Below are 14,460 nucleotides of genomic sequence, written 5' to 3'. Positions count from 1 at the left end.
ATAAACATATTACACCTCAAAAACAATTAATATGATATACAGACTGTACTTTAGTTCCCCTTTAAGAGGGACAATATTACAAATTAGCACTGAACAACTTTTTGATTTTTCATCACTTTATATCGGCCTCCTGTTGTCACTTCTCAGGTCAGGCAAACTAGCCTTGACAGACATCATGGTACTGTATGTGGAGGCTGGCTTCTTAGTTGGCTGAACCACTTGTAACAGTAATCATGTCATTACACGTGCCTACCCACACAGACAATGTTGCCTCACACCTTTCCTGGACCCCAAGAGCACAGATGAGAAGTGCTATAATGCTGTGCATGATCATGCACTCTCAATGGTGGAGCACAGCCAGATATTCTTGAATGCAGGCAGCACTGTCTCAACAGGTCAGTAAGGGACTCAACAGGTCAGTAAGGGACTCAACAGGTCAGTAAGGGACTGCTCTGCCAGCCAATGTAGTTTTACAGCATCATGACTGCATATGTGTAAGGCTGATAAGCATACTCTTTACATGAATGTTTCAGGGTGGCGTTCAATGCGCACTCACACATATTTACAAGGGGATTCTGATTAATAAATGTTAAATTACGTAAAAATGTGTACACAACAGGTTTTACAAGTTAGATTTTTTTAAGCATATTTATGTTCCTGTTTTTTGACATGCGCATATTTTCACGCTCAATTCCAAGCTATGCTTTAAAAAAACGATGCCTCTGGCGCACTACTGTGGTTCCCGGTTTTTATTCTAACCCTTCCTTTCCTTAAATAGGGAACAGGTTTTCCAGCTAATTAACTCATTTGCGTTATTTTAACTGACTTGATATTTAAGTCTCAAGCCCCTTATTTCTTTTTCTTATAATTAGCAGCCAAACAATAATGAGATGCAAAACAAGCCAACACAACCACCTGTGTCCATCATATAATATCTGAAACTAAAGAAAAAAAACATTTTGAAAGTGTTCTAACAGAAAAGAAAATTAACAGATTTGGAAATATCTGCTGCGCCAGCAACTGGCTTCTAATTAACAGGTTGGAGTGAAATTAGTTAAGAGTTTGAGACCCCGACTTAACTAGTCATCTGTTGGCTCCCTTCACGCCTCATTTATGTATGGATGCTTTTCAAGAAAAAAATTAAGTAAAGCGATTAAAATGAATGGAACATAAATTAATTAGCACCTAAAGCTGGTCGTCACTTAAGAAAAGGGTCCGAATAAAAACCTGCAGCCACAGTAGCGCTTCAGGACTGGAGTTGGAGACACCTGTCTAAGAGTTAATAATAAACCTGTTTACGCACCAAATGCAATGACAATTCGACCTATATAAAGTAAATAAACAAACATCATAACCACAAAAGGGAGATCAAATTATGCTTAAGTAGTGTGTAAGGTTTTTTCTTTCTTTTTCTCCGTGTTTATGGGATTTATGTGTGAACAGTAAGAAATAACAATACATTTAATTAGGTTTATGTCCCATAGCAGAACTACAGACCTTTATTAAAAGCTAAAGTTAAAAAAAAGTACGAAAATGTAAACTAAAACCATATCATGCCTTCATCGTCCAATATCTTCAAAATAACAGTGTATTCTCAACTGATTAGTTCAAAACAACCGTGAATTCTCAACTGATTCCCTTCAATTTGAAGTGTGTAAACAATTCGCGTGCAAGCTGCAGTGCACAAAAAAAAACACAAGACGGTAACAACTCCCACAAACGTCATTTCTCAAGCGAATGTTCCCGTTACCCGTAAAAGATATGTATAGACAATCACTAATTTAATAAAGAAAATGCATAACGATCTCTCTTTAAACAACAAAAATTATGGTACCTCGGTACTTTGTGTCCGTACGAAAACTCGTCCGTTCTGCAACTTCTGTTCCTCTTCGAAATGACTCGTGCGGTCGCTTATGTGACTTATTGCTGCCACCTACTGCACAAAGAGAGATAAAGACGTTGGGAGCATACACTGGTATAGAGCGTTGCCGCACCAACCACACAACAAACCACATCGGGATCCCAAATTAGGACCCGAGCGCAGTCGTACAACGGGTGACACCTCAGCACCACACCAGTTCGAATGGAATGGAACAGTATGAGATTTTTTACAGTGGCCGGAGAGCCAATCCTGCCATCAACCCCCCGTGTTTTCCTGCAAGTTGGAGGATCTGCTTGCAGGGCTGGATGCAGGTTAATGTCATACCCAGGATTGAGTAATTGCAGATTAAGGACCCCGCTCAAGGTCCAACAGATTTGAATCACTTCTGGTATTTACAGGATTTAAAACGGTAACTTTCCAATTGCCGGCGCAGATACCTAGCTGCACAAAGCGCGATAAAATTTCAGAAGGACGTTTTACCTCTAATGTCACATACAAAGCTCTCTGACTAAATTTCTAAGAGTTATCCTGTTTTTCATATCCATTATACTGTAGGCCTACTTCAAATAACTGCGCCAATGAAAAACACACTTCACACAACACCTTATTCTAATACTTATTAGTGCAGAATAACTTCTTCTTCCGAAGTGCAGTTATAAATTTAATCAGTCTTCATTTTCTTCCCTTTCACCTTTTTTTCTAATGCATATGCTGCGCCATTTTTAATACCTTTTAATACCTCCTGATGAGTCTGACGTCAGATGCTTTACAGTTTGTACCCTTTGAATCAGAATCTCCTACTTCGTTCTCTACTCCAACATGGATTGGAATTCACCCAATTTACTTAACAGTCTCTACCCAGTTGACTCCATAAATAACTGTCATTAATCTTGCTGAGAAGACTGTATGTTTCTTTGCAAAATTAAACGTGCAGTTATGATAACTAGTGACTCTAAAGTAGACTGAAATGAATGTATAGACATGTGCAATGGAGTGCCTTACAATGCAACAGTACCCTGTCAAGAGTTATGTCCCCTACTGCAAGTGTAGGCTCCATGGAACCTGCAAATGGATAAAAAAGTGAAAAAAGATTGATGGATGAACACTCAACAGCTGAAAACATGCTGCATCACTACCATCCAAATAAAGTTTAGCCCTTACCAGACTGGGACACCTCTATAATGGAAGGACTGGGGGAGAGAGCGTGATCAAGCATTAACTCACCCAGAATACTAGAGGGAACTACTCCCAAAACCCCGTGCTGCCGACTCCCACAGGATTTCATGGGAGTTCGAGTTTGCTACAGCTCTGTTGGGTCCGATATTATTGGTGCCTACAAGCATAGACATAGAATTACTAGACGCCGCATGACCAGCAGCATCGTACGTCAACCTCGCCGCCATATTGCGAGTGGCACTGCTGTGGAGTGAAGTAATGGATAAAGATGCCTCATGCATGTGCTGCTTGGGATTGTACAAACCGCTGTACGCTCCAAACCAGATCACAGGGATTACATTTCATAGGTAAAGCCGAACAATTGTTTTGGTTATATTTGGCCATTAGAAAATCCCGTTTTATAATCTTAACTTTAGCTACGCCATACTAAGCTAGCAAAGTTATGCATTTATGTGCTCAAGTGAGCCTCCAAACAAGGTTTTGGCTAAACGTATTTAGTCACTATGTAGATTGTTGTTAGCTGTTAACATTTCTCAAACTTTGAAAGTTTCCCAAAGAAATCCACCACAGGAAGCAGTCGGAGGTAGCCTTAGACGGGATTTTGAGAAAACTGTCCTGTGATGTGTGCCGTGCTAGTTTGGTAACAGATGCTGTACCAGCATCATATGATCAAAGCTATCACTTGCTCACATTAAAAAAAACAATGGAGGTGTGATGATTTCTTCTGAGGGTACAGTCAAGGTGGTCAAAGTAGCTGAGCGTGTTATCTGACTGTCGACATTAGGGCAAGCTGTCAGTGGATCTTTGATCAATCACTTTGTTCGGGCAGAGATTGGTTCAGATGATGTGTTTTTTCTCAAGAAGCTCATTGAGGAAACACAGTTTGAAATTGACAACCATCATTTTATGCTCATGTCTTTAGTTGTGTCTGTCTTCCACAAACTAAGGCTGCACCATATTGCCAGACTGAATTCTCAAATTACAGAGTGGCAACACACGGAAAAAGCTATGTAAGACAGTTCTGTTTCATGGATTTTAGATCCTATCTTGTATATATTTAAGTAACCACATTGTATGTTTGTGCGCGTGTGTGAGAGAGAGATTGAGAGAGGAATGAGTGAAATGTTTTCAGAAATTATTAAGCCAATTTCTATACAATAAAATTGTTTATTTTTGTCATTGAGTGTCTCATTTCACTGTTAAAGGAAAGACCAGACTGCCAATTGCAGTCTTACTATTTTGAGTTTCAGACATTGGTCAAGTTTTCATTTCAATAATTAATAATAATAATAATAATACATTTTATTTAATAGACGCCTTTCTTAGCACTCAAGGACACCTTACAATAAAATTAAACAGTAAAATTAAAACAAGAGAATGATAAATCAAAAAGCAATAATTAGCAAACAAACAAAGATAACTGACAGTAACAGTGCAAAATTCACAATTGGTATGCCAGTTTGAAAAGATAAGTTTTGAGGGTAGTTTCAAAATGTGTTATTGAATCGAGCTGACGTATATGAGAGGGAAGAGAATTCCAGAGTTGAGGAGCACTATGAGAGACACTCAAGCTCCCAGAGCACTGAGTCTGATGTGCGGTACAGAAAATACAGCTGCAGATGAGGATCTGAATGAGCGAGAGGGAGTGTAAGTTTGGAGTAGATCAGTGAGGTTGTGGAGAACCTTAAATGTTAAGAGCAGTATTTTGTATTGTATTCAGTAGTGAACAGGGAGCCAGTGAAGTTGAGAGAGAATAGGTGTAATATATTCAGTGGATTTAGAACAGCAGGTTATTATCCTGGCAGCAGAATTTTGTACAAGTTGTAAGCGATGGATAAGTTTTTGTGGGATGCCAGATAGAATAGCATTACAGTAATCTATACGTGAGGTGTCTAGGGCATTAACCAATACTTCAGTACTGTGTTGCGTAAGAACAGGACGAAGTCTAGAAATGTTTCGGAGATGGAAGAAGGCAGTCCGAGAAATGTTACTTATATGGGAGGAATTATTTAATAATAATATAATAATAATTATTATTATTTAATAATTGCCATTATTAGTGTATAAATGGATATAAATAATTGCATTTAAACGATTTGCCAAAATCTGTTGTATGTAAACGATACTGTTTTAAATGTTATTGTTTTTTCATCAGAAAACCCGGTTTCCACGTTTACCTGTATTAGTTTAAATGGCACTTTTGCCACTCGCAATACGGCGGACGCGCTGATGTATCGTGTCGGCTGGGCAACACAGTGAATGTGGCATCTATCTATACTGTATATGTCTATGCCTGCAAGGGGGTGCTGTAGGAAATGCGGAGCCCTTTATTGCAGCACTTCCGCCACACCTGGAAGTGCTGCCTGTGGGACTTATAAAAGGAGCTCCATTTGAGGAGCCAGAGTCAGGAGGAAGCAGAAGAAAGAGACAGAAGAAGAAAGTGTGCTGTTGTGTTGTTTATTGTGCTTGATGGACTGTGCTGAGCAGGTGATAAATGAGGGAAAACATTTCCCATGAAAAAAATAAACGTGTGTTGAACTTGTGTCCTGCCTCTGTCTGTGTTGAGTTTGAGGAGCTGTACGCTCCCTGCAGGCCACACCCCATATGAGTAAAGGGTAAAATTATAATCTTTAAACCTCTACAAATTATGAATAATGACTGATTTCTTATGAAAATTCTCTTCTATCCTGACATATTCATTCAATATTTGCAAATCCTTTTCGACGTGTACCAAAGAACATGTAAAGGTTTCAAAGCTTTGTTATTCACAAATGAGATTTTTAGCTAATTGGAGGTTACTTGTGTTAGGTCTTCAGAAAGTATTTTCTGCATTTCACTATAATTTGAGGGTAAATCAGAAAGTAAACGCAATTAGAAAATTGTGTAATAACGGCAGTGGGTAGAAGCTGATGTAATACAACAGGTTTGTGACAGCTTATGGGTAGTTCGAACATGGGCAGCACAGGTCTCTGCCGTTAATGTAGTTGAAGCCGATGTCAAATGAACATAGATGCTCTGCTACAGGATTACATCATTGTTGAACAACACTCTTTTGAACAACACAGCGTTGTGAGATATCTTTGGACAGAGGTATGAAACCTGTTGAAATTTACCTAAGTATGTTGGCTAAGTACACAAGTAAAAACAGCATGACTCAACAAAAAGTAGGTAGAAAGGTTTAAAACATGAAGAACAAGTGTAACTGACAAAGCTCGAGCTGGTCGACCATCCACATCAACACGGGTGGATTATGTTGTTCCTGCACACTTAATCAGATATGGATCTACACATGCCGTAAAGCATAATTACTTGTGGTACCATAAAGTTTGCCATAAAGATGTATGCCCAAACATCTTACGGATCCGCAAAAGCCAAAGTCCTTCGGTAAATTTTAATAGGTTTTACATCGTCTGCACAAAGAAACCTCATTGTACACTTCGTCGTTCAACAGTAGTGCAATCACGTAGCACAGCATCCATATTCACCTTGGCTTTAACTAGACTAACGGCAGAGCGCTGCACTGTGTATGTTCGAACTACTCATAAGCCATCACAAACTTGTTGTACGATGTCGGCTTCAGTCAGTTGCATAATTATCAAATTGCCTTTACTCTTTTATGTATCCTAATATAATTATTTTAAAACACTTCCTCTATGAGTGTGACCTCATGAGATGCCATATTGGCTTACCATCCAGTAGTTAAGGCCAGACACATTAGCTTGTCTTCATTATTTAAAAAGTCCACAACTTTTTGCCACCACTATATTTGTATTATTTAGACATGTGACAAACATTTGTAATAAATAGTAAACGGGTATTTACTCAACCTAGGCACTTACATGACCATCCCATTCCAACAAGTCGTGCATGTTTGAAAAGGCACGTGTGTGTCATTACTCTTGTGCCAAAACTGTGCATCGAGGTGAGTCTGAAATTATACAGCGGTCACACGCGAGCACCTTTTAAGAGTCCTGCAAACAATCTGTAATTTCAACAAAGCCATAGGTGTGACAGAAAACAAAAACTATCCCAACAAATATTGACCCTCGTTTCAGCCTTCACGTGAAATTGGTAAATCCGTCGATGTATAAAGACGTTGCATCACATGGTGATGCCTCATAGGTATTGTGGCAGCCCCCATCACGTGACGGGAGAACACTCTTTTTCCCTCACCCAAATGCTTTGATTGGCATGTGTGTGGCAACGCCCAAGTCTCGCCGAGTTCTCCGTCGCGGCGATTGAACCTCGGACCCGAGAGCCAGAAACATTTAGCAGGTAAAAATTAAATTAATAAAATAAAAAAATGCATGATGGCCCTGGAAATAGTGAAGGTACGGCTCCATTTCATTACATTATTACTACTGGCCACTTGGTTTTCGTTTTTTTTGTCCTTTTATTACAAAAATCCATTTTTGGTCGTCTACTGTTTCCATGACGACCACTGATGTGAATATAGTGTACGACCCATTCCATTATGAAACAGTTTTATAAAGAATAATTACTTAATTCTGTAAGACTGCTGTTTTTTGTCAGTGTGGATGTTAGTAATGTAATTAATTACTGAAAATACCTCTAGGTAGCATGGTTTGATTTATTTATATTTTACGTGTTAAGTCAAAACACTTTGACAAACAAATCATTAAAAGAACACAAACGCTAAATATTAATCCAATGCGATCGACAGTGAGATTGCAACACATGGTAAAGTCATAAGTGCCAGTCGAAGCCGGATAGACTAATAACAGCATACGTGGTGGATGTTTTACTCTAAGGTTAGCATCGGGGATTGGCATGTGTGATTTATTTTTATTAGTAACTACTTTCTGTGTCAGTCTAATGGTTTCTGTTGAATTAAGGACTCGTGTTAGGGTCTGGTGAGACGCATCACACAATATTTTCGTTCTCTGCTTTGTCCTAAATACTTTTTATCTGGCACATTTCATTTAGTTAGTCTTTATTATTTCCAAAAATCTTTAAATTTAAAGACAGATTGCTTAATTTTTAATGTGTGAAACGTTTTAGAGGCTACATTCCGAATTTGTTTGAAGCTGTTTGAACTACACACTTTTGTTTACATTATGCATTCGTTTCAATTTTTGGCGAATTTTAATTGGTTTCTTTCTGCGTAGATTGTGGTGATGGTGTGCCCTGTTATAGTTTCCAATTAGCATATGATGCATATGTTATTTATATAATTATTTCATTGTGCTTTCCTGTGTGATGATTTTGTACTAGATTCTAGTTTAAGTTATTGTAAGAGTTTGGACAAAGTCTGTGTCGTAATTTATTTATAATATATTTTCTTCCATTCAGTTGGTCTTACCCAGATTTAGTGATGGCCAGTTTTTCCAATAACATATTTATCTTACATTATGCATTGTATGCAGTGAGTTATGTATAAGATAATTAGCTCCATAGGTTTTTGTATTACTTTAGGCTCAGTATTTTCCAAAATGTATTCATTTAAAAGGTTCTCACAAATGTATAGTACACCTTAATATCAAAGTTACCTATTTATTCAAAATAAAAATAAAACGTTCCTTCTCCAATTAATTGCAAAAAAAGGAAAAGAATAACAACTATTAATATTTAAGAAGCTAACCTTATAAAACAAGTTTATATTAAAAAGCAAACATTCCTTATTTAATTTAAAACTATTCTAGAAAATAGGCACCAAAGTAATTTTATATTTAGAAAAAGCGAAAAACATTCCCATATAGGCTTTGTATACAGTACTAGTGTTTTACTACTGGTAAATTTTTTTGTTTGAAAAGTTGTAAAGTGAGATAAGAATCCTTAGAGCAGTGTGTATGGTTAAAACGACTAACCTTAGTGTTGTTATTAATGTAAGTGTTAGCAATGTGTGGTATTGGGTTTTTTTTTTACTACTGTATAGTATTGCAGTAGTACATAGAACTTTATTTGTCCCTATGGAGAAATTTGTCTTTTTACAGAAGCTCTTTACATTTTTTTTGTCCATTTAGGTATTTACATAACAAATATATTGTGTTTAAAATCCCTAAGATGAACTAAACCCTTTCTTCTTTATTGTGAGAGGGGAAACAGACTGTGAAGTATTTGTGTTTATTTATTTGAGAGCAGTAATGACAACACTGACATTATCATTACTGCAAAAATTCCACTACAAAAGTATATCTGCCAATGTTTAAGTTGAACATTTGGATTATTTTTGATTTTCACAGTTTTACAAGGAACAACTGGCTTCATATGAAACATATGCAATTTGAAAGGCTGATCGTATGAAATTTAGGCACTCTAGCATGCTTCAGACTAGAGCTGTCATATTTGTAATTCATGAATATTTGAATGCTTATTACAGCTTTAATGCTAAACATTAAATTGAAAAATTGGAGTGATTCAAGTTATTGTTGCACTACTGTGGATGCATTTTGCAGTATTGTATGATTTTTCAGCTCTCCACTCTGGTTTTGTACATTACTTCCAAAAATAACATATTTATAATTTTTTTTTAGTTTCCTAGCTTCTTGTCAATTGTCATCAGTTAAATATACATCTTTCCATCAAGTAGTAAAAATAGTCTTTTCATTTTCAAGTGAAAAAGCCCCATTACAGCTTTGCTCACATCTTCATATAATTTAATATGTAATGTCTCATGGCAATCCCTATGTCAGATTACTACACATTCACATTTTGACCAGTCATACAACATATCTATAGTTAAAAATACCTCAAATTACATTTTGACCAGCCTAAGTTCAGAATTAAAACTTCTGTAAATGCATTGAAACTCGTTGAAACTAATGGACTCTTCACATTGACTTTTACATGGCTTTTTAATTGCAGATATCTTTAATTATATTTTGAGTAGTTAAACTTTGAATTTCAGATATCAAATATTATGTTTTTACTAGTTTAATTGTAGTAGCAGATAAACTGGATTCAGAGTGTGATATTTACAGACATTTCCAAATAAAAGCTCACTAGAAATTATGAGGAAAAATCCTTCAGTTGTGTATATTGCACTCTACAGTATACACACTGGACTTATAGGTAGTATTTTGTTTCTTCAGTACTGAATTATAGATAGTTCTAATTCTCACTTTGACTTGTCATAATAATTAGAGATCTCTCAAATTCTAATACTGACAATAAAATATAATTGTGACCAGATGAAGTACCACTGCTTTTGTGAAATATGTATAACAACTTAGTATTTTCATCCATTTCATACACTATGGATATACTTAAAATCTATTTCAGTTTTTTTTTTAATCAGCTGATTTGATTTGAATCTTGTTTTTGTTAAGGTTTAATAGATTGACACATTTTGCTCATAGAAATATAATATCAATTTTATCTTCAGTCAAATTAAAAATAATAAAACAAATTAAAAATGTTGTAGAACTGAACTGCTATACTTTTTAATATTGTTAAACATAAAAATCACATTATTATTATGTCATGACCAAAGTATTGTGATAATAATCCTATTGTTTGGTCCCTTGTAATTTCCACCACATCTATTACAGAACCAATAATTTTGCCTGGGTGTTTGGAAGTCTTCAGTACACTCATCAGGTTTTTTTAGATGAGACCTCTTAACTAGATAATTAGATGAAAATAATGGCAGGCTGGATTACTTTTCAATAACAAGTAGAGGCCCTATGATTTTAACAATGGATTGGATCATATACATTGACATACAGTCATATGAAAAAGTTTGGGAACCCCTCTTAATTCTTTGGATTTTTGTTTATCATTGGCTGAACTTTCAAAGTAGCAACTTCCTTTTAGTATATGACATGCCTTATGGAAACAGTAGTATTTCAGCAATGACATTAAGTTTTTTGGATTAACAGAAAATATGCAATATGCATCATAACAAAATTAGACAGGTGCATAAATTTGGGCACCCCAACAGAGATATTACATCAATACTTAGTTGAGCCTCCTTTTGCAAATATAACAGCCTCTAGACGCCTCCTATAGCCTTTGATTAGTGTCTGGATTCTGGATGGAGGTATTTTTGACCATTCTTCCATACAAAATCTCTCCAGTTCAGTTAAATTTGATGGCAGTCGAGCATGGACAGCCTGCTTCAAATCATCCCATAAATTTTCGATGATATTCAAGTCAGGGGACTGTGACGGCCATTCTAGAACATTGTACTTCTCCCTCTGCATGAATGCCTTTGTAGATTTCGAAACTGTGTTTTGGGCCATTGTCTTGTTGGAATATCCAACCCCTGCGTAACTTCAACTTTGTGACTGATGCTTGAACATTATCCTGAAGAATTTGTTGATATTGGGTTAAATTCATCCGACCCTCGACTTCAACAAAGGCCCTAGTCCCTGAACTAGCCACACAGCCCCACAGCATGATTGAACCTCCACCAAGTTTGACAGTAGGTAGCAGGTGTTTTTCTTGGTATGCAGTGTTCTTCTTCCGCCATGCAAAGCGGTTTTTGTTATGACCAAATAACTCAATTTTTGTCTCGACAGTCCAAAGCACTTTGTTCCAAAATGAATCTGGCTTGTCTAAATGAGCATTTGCGTACAACAAGCGACTCTGTTTATGGCGTTAGTGCAGAAAGGGCTTCTTTCTCATCACCCTGCCATACAGATGTTCTTTGTGCAAATAGATACACCATCTGCAGCAAGATGTTCTTACAGGTCTTTGGAGGTGATCTGTGGGTTGTCTGTAACCATTTTCACAATCCTGTACATATGCCGCTCCTGTAGTATTTTTCTTGGCCTGCCAAACCTGGGTTTAACAGCAACTGTGCCTGTGGAGTTCCATTTCCTGATTACATTCCTTACAGTTGAAACTGATAGTTTTAACCTCTGAGATAGCTTTTTGTAGCCTTCCCCTAAACCATGATACTAAACAATCTTTGTTTTCAGATCTTTTGAGAGTTGCTTTGAGGATCCCATGCTGTCACTCTTCAGAGGAGAGTCAAAGGGAAGCACAACTTGCAATTGACCACCTTAAATACCTTTTCTCATGATTGGACACACCTGTCTATGAAGTTCAAGGCTTAAAGAGCTAATCCAACCAATTTGGTATTGCAAGTAATCAGTATTGAGCCATTACATGCATTCAAATCAGCAAAATTACAAGGGGACCCACATTTTTGCACAGCCAGTTTTTCACATTTGATTTACTGTAATTTCATACAACTAAATACTGCTTCACTAAAAATCTTTGTTCGGTAAACACCCCAGTACTCAGATGTTCCTAGGAAATGAAAGACATACCACTGTTATCTTTTTTGTTGTAAGTAGAGTAAATTATTATGCAGGCTGAGAGGGGTTCCCAAACTTTTTCATATGACTGTATATAATGACAGATAAAAACACTGAAATCCATGGAGTGTGCATATATGAGTATGATTTCAAAGCATACAGTATTAAATGTTTTGTATCATTTGTTCTTGTATCATCTTAGATGATACTGTATGACACATTTGGTGTTCTTTTATTGAATGCAATACTTGTAGAATTCCTTCTGTTCTTCTGTGTGTTTGTGTACAGTACATACAGTGCCTATAAAAAGTATTCATCCCTTAGAAGTTTTCACATTTTATTGCTATGTAACACTGAATCTCAGTGGATTTACTTTTGCTTTTTGACATTGATCAACAGAAAAAGACTCTTTAATGTCAAAGAGAGAACTGATCTCTGCAAAGTGGTCTAAATTAATTATAAATATAAAACACAAAATGGTTGATTGCTTAAGTAATCCTCAGATGTGCAGCCAATTAGTTTTAAAAGTTATATAATTAGTTAAGTGGAGGTCACCTGACTATCAAGGAGTTTCAATTGATCGAATAAATGCACCTGTATCTGGAAGGTACAGCTTGTGGTGAGTCAGTATCATGACCTAACTTACACAATGAAGACAAAAAACTCTCTTTGCAACTCAGTGAAAAGGTGATTGAAGAGTTCAAGTCAGGGGATACATATAGGGAAATATCCAAGTCACTCAGTATCCCTTGAGTACAGCTAAATCAGTCATTAAGAAATGTAAAGAATTTCACACCTCTGTGAGTGAAAATGCAAGATGAGGACTAATAAGGGAAGCCATCAAGAGACCTATGACAATTCTGAAGGAGTTACAAGCTACAGTGGCTGAGATTGGAAAGACTGTGCATGCATCAACTACTGTACGGGTGCTTCATTAGTCATAGCTCTATGAGAAAGTAACAAAGAGAAAGCCACTATTAAAAAAACAAACACGACAATCAACTAGAGTATGTCAGAATGTACATACAGTAGGAGACAGTTGGAAGAAGGTTCTATAGTCTGGTAAGACCAAAGTTGAGAATTTTGGCATCAGACTAAACACACTGCTTGGCATTAGCCAAAAACCACACAATATCAAAAACACACCATATTTTGTATCTGTAAGCAAACCTGCTTAGTAGTCTGTGTTACTTTTGGGAGGTTATCGACTTTTTCACACATATCGCAATAACATGCAAGTTCAAAGCATTTGCTATTTCACTGTCTGTATGTTCTAGCTCACTTTTACTGTTCCTAACATTCTTCACTCTTATAGCTTGTTTATAATGCACTTCTAATATGAGACCTCAATTCCCGATGCTGTCTAATCGAGTCCAAACATCCTCACTAAGCTGTGGTTCACCACCTAGTTGAAGAAGACTTGCATTAAAATTCTATTTTATATATATAGTAACACCCACCCACCTACAGTTTTGCCTGTCTTTCCTAAATAATTTATACTTGTCTATGTTATACTCTTGCCCATCTCTATTATTTAGTTAGGTTTCTGTTATTCCTGTTATATCATAGCTGTGTGCAGATACATTTAATTCCAACTCATTTATTTTATCCTTGATGCTCCTAGCATAATGCAATTAATTTTTAATGTATTACTTATTCTAATATGACACTTTAACTTTGGGCTAGAAAGTAAATTACTATGTACGCTCATTGGCCACTTTATTAGTTACACATTGCTAAACTGGGTTGAACCCCCCCTTTTGCCTTCAGAACTGCTATAATTCTTTGTGGCATAGATTCAGCAAAATTCTGGAAATATTCCTCAGGAATATTGGTCCATATTGATATGACAGCATCACACAGTTGCTGCAGATTTGATGGCTGCACATCCATGATGTGAAACTCCAGTTCCATCACATCCCAGAGGTGGTCTATTGGATTGAGATTAGTGATTGTGGAGGCTTTTGTTTGAGATGATTTGAGCTTTCTGACATGGCACATTATTCTGATGAAAGTAGCCATCAGAAGATGGGTACACTGCAGTCATAAAGGGATGGACATGATCAGGTAGGCAGTGGCATTTAAATGATGCTCAGTTGGTACCAAGAGGCTCAAAGTCTGCCAAGAAAATATCCCCCACACCATTACACCAACACCACTAGCCTGAACAATTGA

The 14,460-nt window shown here is 36.7% G+C and overlaps 2 protein-coding genes across 10 annotated transcripts in view; one reads left to right on the top strand and one right to left on the bottom strand.

The window, feature by feature from the left end:
- pnkp (polynucleotide kinase 3'-phosphatase) overlaps positions 1 to 6,925 on the bottom strand; it is a 73,033-nt gene extending 66,108 nt beyond the window's left edge. Inside the window, exons 1-2 of one of the 2 annotated variants that reach the window (XM_028813595.2) lie at positions 6,886 to 6,925; positions 1,835 to 1,936 (exon numbers count right to left, since the gene is read on the bottom strand). In XM_028813595.2, coding sequence (XP_028669428.2) covers positions 1,835 to 1,936; positions 6,886 to 6,910 — 127 coding nt within the window. In that variant the 5' untranslated portion in view covers positions 6,911 to 6,925. Of the gene's footprint in view, positions 1 to 1,834; positions 2,062 to 6,885 lie in introns of those variants that run through there. The other variant, XM_051933703.1, reaches the window with a different exon arrangement.
- A 278-nt stretch (positions 6,926 to 7,203) lies between these two features.
- cpt1a2b (carnitine palmitoyltransferase 1A2b) overlaps positions 7,204 to 14,460 on the top strand; it is a 165,227-nt gene continuing 157,970 nt past the window's right edge. For 7 of the 8 annotated variants that reach the window (XM_051933691.1, XM_051933700.1, XM_051933699.1 and 4 more), the window contains exon 1: positions 7,204 to 7,333. The gene's annotated coding sequence lies outside the window, so the exon portion shown is untranslated. The remainder of the gene's footprint in view (positions 7,334 to 14,460) is intronic. The other variant, XM_051933694.1, reaches the window with a different exon arrangement.

The sequence above is a fragment of the Erpetoichthys calabaricus genome, chromosome 11 (genome assembly GCF_900747795.2).
Source record: "Erpetoichthys calabaricus chromosome 11, fErpCal1.3, whole genome shotgun sequence".
Lineage (NCBI taxonomy): Eukaryota > Metazoa > Chordata > Cladistia > Polypteriformes > Polypteridae > Erpetoichthys > Erpetoichthys calabaricus.
This window is presented reverse-complemented; position numbering and strand designations above follow the sequence as displayed.